General features: G+C 47.5%; 1 protein-coding gene across 1 annotated transcript in view; it reads right to left on the reverse strand.

Annotated features, from left to right (window-relative positions):
* Window positions 1-353: 353 nt before the first annotated feature.
* HTR4 (5-hydroxytryptamine receptor 4) overlaps window positions 354-13,289 on the reverse strand; it is a 168,141-nt gene continuing 155,205 nt past the window's right edge. The window contains exon 7 of the mRNA XM_032851486.1: window positions 354-829. Coding sequence (XP_032707377.1) covers window positions 742-829 — 88 coding nt within the window. The 3' untranslated portion in view covers window positions 354-741. The remainder of the gene's footprint in view (window positions 830-13,289) is intronic.

The following is a 13,289-nucleotide window of genomic DNA, read 5'->3' on the forward strand; positions in this document are numbered from 1 at the left end:
CAGTAAAGATGCCTTTGGATAATGGATCCAAAATCAAAACCTGAGCAGTTTCCAGAACTATCCCCTAGAAAAAAGAGAAATGTTCATATCTATCAACCAGAAAATACTGACGTTTCACTTGTCAGCTCTTTTGTGCTTCTGGACAGACATCTTGGCATTGGTATCAACTTGATTTCATTACAAAAGCCTTGATTAATTCACCCACCAAAGTATGTCCAGGAGGTGGCCAGAATGGAGAAAAGACTTAAAAGTGTGCGTAGATGGCAGATCAGCGTCTCCCAATATCTAGGGGCTCTCAAAGGGGATAGGGAGCTAACTGCATTGGCCTCGATGCAAGATGGAGCAGCGATAGGACTGTGTCCCAAGAAAGGGAAAAACTTTCTTACAATTAAAACTTCCCTACAATAGAAGGAACTGCAGTAGGAGGTAGTGAGCTCCTATACCTGGAGGTGTGCAAGCAGAGACTGACCAGACTTCCAGGGATGCTATGGAAGATGCTACTCCTGCACTGGATGGGAGGCTGGATCTGGGGATGCCTGAAGTCCCTTCTCAACTCCAAGATTCTCCATATTCTGGCCTTGGGTCCTCTCCCACACTGTGCTCCATGTACCTTCCCTGGGCCCTTGGCCCCATTGCCTTGTGCCTCACGGGTGGTGATGAGGGTCAGGAGAGATACCAGGGTGTCCTGTTCATGCAGACACGAATGGGAATGAATGGCTTAATCATGAGCCATGTTCTCAATCAGAAGCATGATTCCAAGGATTCTGGGTCATTGTGTATGGGCAGTTTCTCAAGTTCCTGGTGGTGTCCACTATGCAGAACTGTGTACCTAGGGAGGAAGGCAAGAAAGCATGAGAATTCAACAGGCATCCTTCAAATGCCCCCAAGAGAGTGTTCCCACCCACTACTGTTGACTTCCTTTCTTCCATGCATGCTTCTGAGAGCATGGCGAGGTGGGGCCGCGCATGGGGGGACATCAAGAGGGAAGTCCCCAGAACTGAATCCAAGTTGCAAGCTAAGTTTCCTCCACCAGGGAGGGTTCTGAATTCAGTAATATCAAAGTGCTGAGATTCGTAAAGCACTCAGAGTCTGAGAGACACAGTAACTGTATTTGTTTCTTTGATTCCTTTTGGTGACATTTGGGAAAGTAAATCAATTAGATGATCAAACAGCCTGTTGACTCCAAGCATCACCGTGAAATTTACTACTTGACAAGTGTGTATTATTTGTCTGCAGCATCACACAGCTGCACTCGTATATTAAGTGCCTTTAAATCAATCTCAATAGCAAGTGGGTCTTATCATCAGTAACCCAGATTCCAGCATCTGGCAGTTATTCTTATGAAATTTCTACAGAGTTTCGGAGCACGACCACCGCTCACTTCCCTCAGGCCAATGTCAAGCCCATTCAGTAGAGCAAAGAAACACATGCCAGTTTTTTGGCATCATAGGCTGACAATCCACTTGGCCATGGCTTCTCATGAATTACATTAATGCTTTGCTTTGAATTATAATGAATTATTGCTGACTTCTAGTGACTGATTGGTATTTACCAGGTACCGTACACAAACTTCTCCAGTGTCACCTTATTTAATCTTCACAACGGAAGATAGTATTATATTTTGCAGTTGAACAAAGTGACACAGAGCTTCAGTGACTTGCCCAAGAGAATAAAGGTAATAGGTGAAGAAAAAGTCAACCAAACTCTATCTGATGCCAATACCCATGTTCTCACACAACCCTTGGACCAGGTCTGGACTTAGAACAGTGGGTCTCAACAGGGACAATTAGGAGACATCTTTGGTTGTCATGGCCTTTATGCAAGGGCATCTAGTGGGTGGAGACCAAGGTGCTGCTAGACATTGTGCAACACACAGCACAGTGTCCCACAACAGAGAGTTACCTTGTCCCAAATGTCCACAGAGCCACAGCTGAGAAACCCTGATCTCAAATAAGAAGTCCTCTGAGCTGGCAGAAAGCAGATGTTAGCTGAGGAACAGAGACAAGGTGACAGACACGAGTCTGAGCTCTCAGAGAACTGTCCACTGCAGCTGCCGCTGGGCTTGAGGCTGGGTGGGGGAGATGGGGGATGGGACTTGAAAAACCACCTGCTAGCACCCGCTAGACTAGCGTTGAGAAGACTCGAGTGGAAATGGCTCTAGAGAGGAGGATCATGCACTTCTAATGAGGATGACTAGGTAAGGTGTCCCGGGGAGGTATGTGACTGAAGACCTCAGGGAAATCAGTGTTTCAGCTACTGAGTCATTAACGCTCAGCCCCAAAACCACTCCTCTACGCTTGACTTTGTAAGGATGCTGCAAACCGAGTATAAGCTTCGTATGGGGCTCCAACTGGGCTTCTCCACCAGGGGGCGCTGCAGGAGGATGGACGCCTGGGAGAAGGCACAGGGCCTTGCTCCTCTGACGGGTACCATCCCAGCCAGTCTTCTTCAACCCCACAGCTGAGTCCAGTTCGCAGTCTAACTCTTGTATAAGCAGCTTCACGGCAGCCCCTGAAGGATGGCACCGCCAGCTGGCCAGGGCCTCCTCTTCAGAGGTCTCTGTCTCTGCTGTGTGGGATCCCTCCTCTAATTTTCTGTTCCATCTGTTTGCTGTCTTGTCCTCTCAGCCCTGGAAGCAGTAGTTGCCTCAGACACAACTCGAGGGACTGAGAAAGTAAGCTGGGCTCCAGGCACCATTTTCCATAATCACATACATTGTTTCATTTGTATCATTTACTCTTCTCAACTCTAAGTGGTACCTACAATACTTAAACCCATTTTATAGACGAGAAAACCGAGACTCAGAGAAGCAAAGCAATTGAGAGAAGTCCACAGTGTCCGTGATGCCTGACCTCAAAACTCTTAACCCTTTACCCTGTTTGTGGCAAGTAACTTTCACAGGCCATCAAGGGCACCCCTCCCACACCAAGTTCATGTGAAGAGGGTGTTCTGGTTGAAAATGAAAACTGATACACGTGATCACATTAGAAAATGTGCTTTTACGGGGTATAGGCACGTCTCTCCAGCAGCCTTTCCTCTATCTCTCCTAAGCATCTGCTTCTCATGTGCCCTTGAACAGATAGTTCGGGAATGACTAGAGAAGAGATGTGGAACTGGAGTGGATATTGCAAGTGGAGGTTCCCTTTACCCAGAGCACAGCTTAAGGACAGCAGCCTTTTGAGAAATGGGAGTCGGCAGAAGGACATGCTTTCTAGTTACAACACGTGTGTGGGGAGGGTCCTCACCGTGGTGTGGCGGGTAGTACGCACAGGATGGAGGAACCAGTCTGAGACTTCAGTGGTGGGACCGAATGAGCGGCTGTGTGTCTGCAATGGAGTCTGGCCCGAAGAGGTACTCTCTGGGCTTGGGTGTACATTCCCAAGTCTCCATGAGATACAGATCTTTAACTTCATGTTTTCACTTTCATAGTGTATGGGTATTGAAGCAGATCCAGGGGTCATCAGGACAGCCACATTATGAACCTACACTGCCTTGGGAATTCAGATCCCACACTTACATGAGGTTCACCCTGATGTCCCACTGACAGTGGCAAGCTTTAGGTTTTGTCTCTGCAAGTAGGACACATGGACCTCCAGCAGTCTGTAATTATATTCATGGGGATCTTACACATCCCCAGTTTGAGGACCAGTGGGGAAAAGGAAGCACACTTAATGGATTAACCAACCCTGAAACAAAACAGCCTTCAAGCCCTGACATGACCATCTGCTGGTTGTGTGAGCTGGTCAAGGAGATCAGTTCCGCCTACCTTACAGCTTCTTTGTGATGATAAAATTACCATCTCTAAAGGGCTTAGCAAAGGGCTGGAAGCAGAGTAGATACTGGTATCTTCACTGTTAAGGAAGCCAAGGTTCAGAAAAATATGACTTTCCTAGGGTCCAAGAAGTAGTTACAGGTGGGATGGTTAAGCATACAAATTCTTAATGCCTGAGTAAATCCTGGCTCTGACAGTCACTAACTCTGGGAATTACTACAATTCACAGGGTTGTTGTGAGCATTAGATGAGATAATGCACACAAAATGCTTATTAGAATATGACGGCCAAGTAGTAAGCACTCCATAAACGTTAATGAGCGCTGTTGCGACTTGACATTGGAGATAAAATTGAAGCCGGTTCTTGATCGCTGATTTGGTGCAGAAATCCATTCTTTAGTAATTGGTCAGACATTTGTTCACCTAGCAATTGATCACAGAGCCAAAAGAAACCTTCATGATGGGTTTACAGATAAAGAAAGAGCCCCAGAGACAGCCTGTCATCTGTCAGAGTGGCAACAGCCTCTAGGTTCGGTTTGGTTTACGATCTTACTTGGCATTCTGCAGCTGTGTGGAGTGAAACGCAGACCCCAGATGTGTGGGTGTAAACCTGGGCAGTTTCAAGTCCAGATGAAAAAAACTCACGGCTGTTTCCCAAGCAACGGCGAGGCGGGAGGGAGCTCCCTTCAAGCTGGGTTGCTTCCCCCCTTAGCATTAATTTACTCAAACATGAAGGGAGCCACATTAGGTTTGGTAATTACCTGAGTCTACAATTCATTCACTGAACAATTAGCATCGCACTTAGAGCAGCTTGGATGCAATAATTAGTCACATAATAATAGCCCCCTCTGCCTGCCCAGCCTGGCATTTTAAGGAAATGATTAGACTTTATTCCACGTCACCCCAGCACTCCCCTGGCACGGCGGTGCTCACATGGGGTGCCTGCCAGAGGTTTTAATTATTAAAATAGGACATGCATGGGTTTAAAGGGATTCAACCCTAAGGCAGAGTTTCCTGAAGCTGGAGCCCTAAAACCTGTGAACAGAGACCTCACATGGGGCATTTTCTTGATGTTGGGAAGAATGAGACTTTCAAGTCCTTGGCCTTTTTCATTCGGCCACTTATTTAAAAACAGGGGCACATGTTGGCTCAGTGGGTTAAGCCTCTGCCTTCAGCTCGGGTCATGGTCTCAGGGTCCTGGGATCAAGCCCCACCTCGGGCTCTCTGCTCAGCGGGGAGCCCCCCTCTGCCTGCCTCTCTGCCTACTTGTGATCTCTCTGTCAAATAAAACAAACAAACAAACATATTTTCAGTGTCTACCATGGTCTAGGAACTGTGCCATGCCCCAGAGACATGAGGGTGGTGAAGAAAATCCGCACAGTCTCTGTCCTTCTGGAGCCCACAGTGTGGCACCGGAGACCCACGGTCAGGTGCAAAGTCACAGCCTCAAGAGGTCTTGAGACGGGATGTTTGGGCTTGCCGTGAGACCATGTCACAGGGACACAGGTGAGGCTGTGCGGCAGGGTCTTGTGGACCAGGAAGCAGTGGAGATGAAAACTGAAGGGTAGGGAGGGGTTCAGCAGGCCAGGGGAGGGGGAGGCTGGCAGAAGGACCACTGCCACAGGGGTGGGTGGGTGCTCTGAGGGTCGAACAGGCTGCGGGTCAGTCTAAGATGAGCACGAAGGCGCGGTGAGGCTCAGCACACCATGGATGACTTCACTCAGCTGAAAGCCACGGAAAGCTGGCCATGGCTATGAGCAGAGCAGGTGCACGAGGACTTCATGTCTGGAAGAACACTCCAGCTGTGGTGTATAGAATGGACTGGAATGAGGTTGGAGCGGGAACCCAGAGGTAATTTAGGAGATGTATTAGCTTCCTATTGCTTCCGTACAAACAGCCACAAATTCATTGACTTAAAAGAACACAAATTAATTACCTTACAGTTCTGGGGATCAGAAGTCCAAAATGGGTCTCACTGGGCTACAGTCAAAGGAAGGGGTCGAGCTGCATTCTTTCTGGAGGCTCTAGAGGAGAAGCCCAGCCCTTAACTCTTGCGAAGTCTGCGTGCAAGGCTTGGTTTATGGCTGCCCCACCCTGCCCTCTGCTTGCACTGGCACACCCCCTCCATTGACGACCCTCCTGCCTCTCGTCATAAGGGTGCTTGTGAGTACAGGGGGCCTCGTGGACAATCCAGGATACTCTCCCCATCTCAAGATGCATAGCTCAATCACATCTACAAAGTCCCTTTGGCCAAGTAAAGTGATAGATGTCTTAGGATTTAGGGGTTAGGATGTGGGCCTCTTAGGACAGCCATTATGTCACATGCCACACATAATTCTCAAGCTGTCTTGAGGTGGCTCAGAGATGTTGGATGGGACAAGTGGGGGTGTTGAGAAGTCAGATTCAGGACATGTTTATCTTGAAGGGTCCTCTGATGCCTCACCCATGGGGGCAATGGGGGCATTTGGCGTTTGAGGCACAGCATGAGTGAGGTAAAGGCAGGGAGACAGGACCGAGCACAGAGTGCTATGCTTTTTGGAGGAAGGGTGGAAGTTCTAAGAATATATCCTATATGATGAGGTGAGAGTGCTGGGAAATGAGGCTTAAAGGAGGGTGAGGTGGCATTATTGGGGATCTTAAAAGCTGGGCTAAGGAGGTTGGGCTGATTCCTCAGGTGATGGAGACTGAGATGAACACTGACTGCACTGTGGGAAATGGGAGGGATGGTCAGGGCACTGAAACTGGCGTGGAGGCTCCCTCGTCTGGGAAAGTTGAGGTCATGAGCAAGGCTAGTAGCAGAGAAAGGAGAAAGAGGACCTTGCAGAGAGTGATGGGAAGGACGCCATCATGGATTGCACATGGGGACCCACTATGAAGGGTGCCCCAGTGAGCCAGAGTTTAGACGGGGCAACTAAGTGGATGCCATTCACGAGGAGGCCCCCAACCACCCAGAACCTTCTCTTCTCCGGTAGAGACACCTTCAGTTCCACAACATTCCTCACAGATCAGAGTTTTTACTCTCCTCAGTTTCTTGGTTGTTCCACTCTGGACTAGCTTACCTTTGTAAGGTGACTAAGGGTCCCGGGCTTAGTGGAGTCAGGATAAAAATCCACATTTATGGTCCAGGTGTCCATTTTCATACAGGTATTTATAACTATTCCGAAACAGGGAGGGTTTCCTTTAAGTCTGCTTCCCTCACACTCCCACCCCATACTTTCAAGGGTGCACAATCTCCTAAATGTGCTTCTTCACCATAAGATGCAGCTGTGGCACCCAGCCCCTGTATCCCACAGTCTGAGGCATGATCCTCACCCTGGCAGCAGGCTCTCCCTGGTCCCAGGGGAGGCCAAAGCTAGAGCATTCCTCTTCCATCTCCAGAGAAGACGTGACTGGGGACGACGTCAAGACACTGTATCAGGCTCTTACTGCTTGAACAGAGAATGGGTGGGGCTGACTGAGGGAGCCCGGTTTGGCCCATGTGTTCACAGAAGCAGAGAAAAGTGGTCCAGAAAGAGAAAAGACTGAAGTTGATGTGTAGTACAAAGCAGGCCCGAGATTATGGCCTCTGAGAGATGAAAGAGGAATGCCAATCCCTAAAAGCACCCCATTCCTTATTTCAGCTCCAGGAAAGACCAGTAAACTTCCTGTCCTGAGGTCTCTGTATCTCTCTAATAGATCTCTCTTTGTTTTTCTTCAGGAAGCATGAATGGATTTACAGCCTGTGGTAGATACTATGAATTACGTATTTTAAAGCCAGTGCCCATACTCTCTTCTTTCTTTCTGACAGGGGACATCTCTTAGTAGAGGCAAAAGTGCTCGATGCATTGCAGCTGAGGGCTTGGCCAGTGATCTTCTCCTGGTGGACAGGACCCGATATGGTCTGCTAGGGGAGTCTGCTGAAAAATGTTTTCATCCTGAATGAAAGACAAATGCAAGAAGAGTCTGCCTTATCTTTGAGCGTTTGATTATAGCTATGGTTTTGAGGAGGATGCAGTGTTTGGAGTTGTTGCAGCTATTTTGTGACCATAAGAGCATCATCCCAGGATGAAAACTAACAGGTTGAGAATGGCAGAGTGGAAAGATAAAAAGGATACAGAGCATCTGGGTCCTCCATGCTGCTGTTGACTTAATGGATTAACCAACCCCAAAACTACCCAGCTCTGGACTTTCTATCTTGGATAAATGATCTCCTTGTTTAAGTTAATTTTAGTTAGGCTTTGCAGATTGTCCTTGTAGGCCAAAGTGTTCTGAATGATGTGATGTCCATGCTCCCTGTCTTTCATGTCTACAGACACTTCCCAAATTCTGCCACATTCAAATCCTACCTCTCCTTAAAGACCCAGTTCAGTGCCCACCAGGAGGCCTTCCAGAAGCCTTCTAACTATCCATCAGCAGTTAGTGTCTGTAGAAATACAAATTATCTGTTAATGTCAGGTGTTTGACTGGACATATCTCTCGCCTCTTAACACTCCTGAAACGGAAGGTCCCTATCTTATAAGAGGTAACGATCTTTCAGCCCTCTATACCAGACCCTGCACTAAGTGCTTGGAAAATAATATTGCATTTAGTGCTTACAATGACTCTATGATGTCAGCACCATTATTTTATATATTTCCATTTTACAGATGTGGAAATTGAAACTCAAAGAGCTTTAGACTTGCCAGAGGTCATTCAGCCCTCAATGGGCAACGCCAGGATTCAAATCCACACGTGTTAGAATCCGGAGCCCTTTTTGCTGTTAGTAATTCCCAACCTATTCCTTCTTAATCCTTGCTATAGAGTTCACGACACCTTCCACAGAATGCAGAATATCATGGAATCTATAGAAATGAAAAGCACTGAATGCATTACAGAATGAGACAGTCCTCCCTAGCATTGCTTGGCATTTATATTGATTACAGAGGACGTTGGCAGGTCTTCTGTCCCTGGTCCTCACGTGGCTCTGTGTGTTGTCCTGCTCAGATAATCTCTGCCTCTGTGATGTGTTTTTCATCTTTTATGTTCCATGCCATAGCTTCTGGGGGCGGGGTCCCCTCCACATTTGGAAATGGCCCTGCTTGTGGGTAGTTTTGGTTCTCAGTCTCTCCATGGTAAGGAGACTGAGAAAGCTACCTTAGCATGAAAATCACATCATGGGCTGGGGTCGTTCCCATGGAAACACCCTGACAGAGAAGCTGGGAGTCTGAAGATGAAGAACGCCATGTTTTCCAGCTGGTAGAGGATTGAAGGTATTATGCACTAAATGCATCCCACCCCAAATATGTCCCTAACTTTCAATAGGACGGCATTTGCAGGTGGGGCCTTTGGGAGATAATTAGGTTTAGGTGAGGTCTTGAGAGTGGGGCAGCCATGAAGGGATTAGTGCTCTTATAAGAAGAGGAAGAGAGACCATAGCACCTTCTCTCTCTCTTCCTCCCTCCCTGGTTCTCTCTGCCATGTGAAGACTCAGTAAGAAGGTTACCTGTCTGCAGGACAGGAAGAGGATTCTCACCAGGAAACGAATCTGCTGGCTCCTTGATCTAGAACTTCCCAACCCCCAAACCTGTGAGGAATAAATGTTGGTTAAGCCACCCAACCCATGACAGTGTGTTATGGCCGCCCAAGCAGACTAGTACTGGAGATCTTAAGGAGCCAAAGCAAAAATGTGCAGGGAGGGAGAACGAAACAACAGGCTATGTTAGAGAGAGGGGACTTTTTATCTCTAGGAGATTAATTTGGAAAAACCCGAGGCATCAAGAGAAAATAAATCACCAGAAGGGTGAGAGCCAGTGGGTGCTTCTGTGAATCTTTTACTAACACTTCATTTATCTAGAGGTGAAGCATCCAGTGACCTTACCTATCCAGAGACCTGACTGAGAGGTTTTTATTTGTTTGTTCTTTTTGAAGGCCTCTGAATCATCAGAGTAGCTATCGCAACTGTGCTGGCTTGTCTTAGCCCTCCTTGGTTTTCCACTCAGAGAATATTTACACTGGGTTTGTGTGTAACTCTAAAAAGTTTGGTTCTTCTTCCACACATGGCAGATCAGAGCTCGCTAGAGCTGGACAGACAGGCTGCCACACAAAAGGACAGTGGATGTGTGCAAAGAGCAAAGAAACAGAAGCAAGCTGACAGAAATTGACCCAGTGAAGCCAACAGCGGCCACTTGGTGAAGACAAAAATGTTTCAGTCCATCTCTCTAGGCTGTGACTGTACTAGGATTCCTTAATACAGGAAAGCCAAAACCACAGCTTTGAAAAAAGTGGCTCCAAAATCTGATTCGATACTGGGGAATCCAAATAAAGTCTGTAGTTCCATGGCTAGTGTTGGGAAAATGCTAATTTTCCAGCTTTGATCAACTATCCATGGTTGTGTAAATTGTTAGCATTGGGGAAAGCTGTGTGAAAGGTGTACGGGAACATTCTGTACTATCTCTGGACTGTTCTTCCACAGATATAAATGTGTTTCCAAAGAAGATGCTAATAAAATACTATCAAAAATCGCGCTCATCCTGGTTTGGTCACAGTCACTTGTTTAAGAAGGATGAAGGGTGGTGCGCCTGGGAGATGCTGCCGGTGAAGCAGCTGACTCTTGGGTCTGGCGAAGGTCGTGATCTCAGTGTTGTGGGATCCAGGCTTGTGTTGGGCTCACACCCAGTGAGGAGTCACTAGAGAGTCTTCCTCCCTCCCCCTCGGCCCCTCCTCCACTTGCGTTCATGCACTCGCTCGCACTCTCTCTCACAAACAGATAAATCTTTGAGAAAAAGGAAAGATGAAGGAGTTCACCTCTCATAGCCGAGGAGAGACAGGATGAATGGGGACCTGGGATGACACAGATGACAGATCTGAGGACCATGATTTCATGGGGTGAATCCAGCTCCGGCAGGGGCCCATCTCCCAGAGGCCCAGGGAAGGCTGTGCTCCCAGAACAGGGAAGAAGCCCCAAACAAAATCTAAAAATTAAAGAATAGAAAAAGAAAGAAAGCCCCCAAACCATATATTTCTCCAGCCTTCAGATCAATAGCAGTGGAGGTCCAGAAGGAAGTCTGGGCGTGGTGGGTTTCTGGCAACAACTGTGATGTCTCCCTGTCAGGTGACGTGTCCATGGGACAAGCGGGTCCAGTGAAGACAGAAAAACAGGCAGAGACCAAGGACATGGTGTAGGAAGAAGTGACGAGACAGACACAGACAGACTCAGAACACAGACAGTGACAGACTTACAGAGTCAGACAGGAACTGGTCTATTGCAGAAGAGCAGGAGGAAGCCGGAGACAGGGGAGCAGCCGCTTTTAGTTGAAACAGAAAACAGCCACAGATGAGGGAGAGCCAAGCAGAAGTTGAGAAAGAAAAAAGAAAGAAAACACAGAGGTTAGTGGACAGGGGATCTTAGCCTAAAGGACTATTCCAGCAGCCTCAAAGTGCCTTTAGGGAAGATAAGGGGTGAGCGTGCTTTGCTTCTGTTAACACTCCCTGTGCTATGTTCAGTGATTTCTGGGGTAGAGGTGAGGAACTTGAGATCAGTCTTCAACTGATTATTTATGGCCTAATGAAAGTTTCCTAGTTTCCCACATTTTCACACCAGCCTGTGTATTGTTGAAATTGAAGAATTTCACAGAATATTCAGAACGCTCCCACAGTAAGCCCTAGAGAGCTTTGTTAGTGAAAGACTGGGAGACACGTCACGGTGCTAACGAAGGACTGGAGAGAATCAGTTGAAGGAAGCAAAAGTTGAGGGTCCGAGTTGCCATTTAAACACGTCGTTAACTGAAAGTTTGCTGAGAGTAGTGCCAGCTCGTATTGACTGAGCCCTGTGAACTTTTTCCTTTTAAATGCAAGCCACAATACTGTTTTTCTTGGCTATAAACCTTAAGGAGTCCAATGCATGAACTTTTGGAAGGGCGACGTGTGGGGAAGTTTATACACATGTCTGAACATAGCAGATGCCGGCCAAAAAAACAAACAAAAAAACCAAAAAATTTTTCTTGTGAAAATCTTAGACTAGAATGTAATTCTTAACACTTTTTCGCACTGCCTGATCGTTAAAAATGGGAGATGTGATTAATTTTATACCCCGAAGGTTAAGATGAAATTTAAACTATGAATAGGAAATAAAAATTTAGATTACCAGAAATTTTATCATTTGTATTGAAAGACCTTATCGACTGTCCCCTGTCCACGTCAGCCTTGCTGGGTTAACAGGACAGTCTTCCTGGGACCTCCCACTGTTTGGGAGCGGGAGCGATCACCGGCTGGAGCGATCACCTAAAACCACGTCCAATCAGATCTGCTTTTATTTACAGAGATTGTTTCTTACGTTTGTACTGCAGACAGTGATCTTACAAAACCCCTTTGATGTTCATTATTTTTATACTCACCACATACTCATGAGGTGGTGTGAAGATCTGAATGAAAAAATAGGTCCCTTGTCCCCTTCCTCTGCCCAGACAGTGGGGGAGACTTTAAATGATCACACGAGACCATGCTCCCTGGGCAGGCTTACCTTTCTGAAGCATGTTCAGTCCAGACACGACCTCTGCTGGGAGCTCAGGACAGACCCATCAAGCCGCACGAGGGGAGCTACCTTGGCTGCTCTTCAGAGGGGATGTGACTGGCCAGGGATTGGGCAGCGGTTAGCCAGCTGTCTGGCAGCAGGTGTCAACGAAGCTCAAAACAAAGCGGACAAAGCTCAGTGGTAGACAGAGAGACGGGCCTGGCCGGGAGCTGGGATCCTGGAATAATGGCTTGGAGTGCTTGGAAACACCCCAGAGAGCTCCTGAAACCTGCTTGGACATTCTGAGGTCCCTGGCTTCTCTGATACAGCTCCACTCCTGCCACTCTTAGAGGAACGCTTACTTAAAAGTGCCTTATTCACAAATATTGTGTTACTATCCCGACATCATTGCCATAGGCTCATATGAGAAGACTTCATCAGGCTTAACACAGAGACCCACAGGGCTGCCTTCCCTGGGCAGGGAGGTTGTCTTGTCCTCCTGCTGCTCAGACCGACGGTTCTGTGTCTCCCAGACAATGGGTGGGGAGAACAAGTCACACACTGTTTCTAAAGCAAAGCTGACCACCAGGGAGATGCAGGTCATCAGCTGTCCCTAGCAGGGCAACGCCCCTTCTGCAAAGTACCCTTCCTTTTCTTCTGCCCTATGCATCAGGGGCAATGCTGAAGCTCCTTACGGGTCATTTTCACGAGTTCTGCAAAGATAGCCTCAGGGAGCACAACCTTCCACACCGCCCAGCAACGGAGTCTGTTTGCATCTACAGCCTTAACGAGAACCTGAGCTAATGCGGAATTACAGCTCACGTTGGTCAGAAATGACAGGGACCCTTCCATGAGCAAACTTGGAGACATTCCCTATTTCTAGTCATGAGCTCACTCTCACGATATCTACCACTCTGATCTTAACAACCTGCTATACATCACTCCCAGGAAGCGCTTTGCTCAGATGTGTTTTGGCTTTTGGCCAGAACCAAATACAATACAATCTGACCACAGATTGCATCTGACCACACCAGCTCTGTTGTCAAAAACG

Source organism: Lontra canadensis, unplaced genomic scaffold (assembly GCF_010015895.1).
Source record: "Lontra canadensis isolate GAN:19392208 unplaced genomic scaffold, GSC_riverotter_1.0 scaffold5, whole genome shotgun sequence".
Taxonomy (NCBI): domain Eukaryota; kingdom Metazoa; phylum Chordata; class Mammalia; order Carnivora; family Mustelidae; genus Lontra; species Lontra canadensis.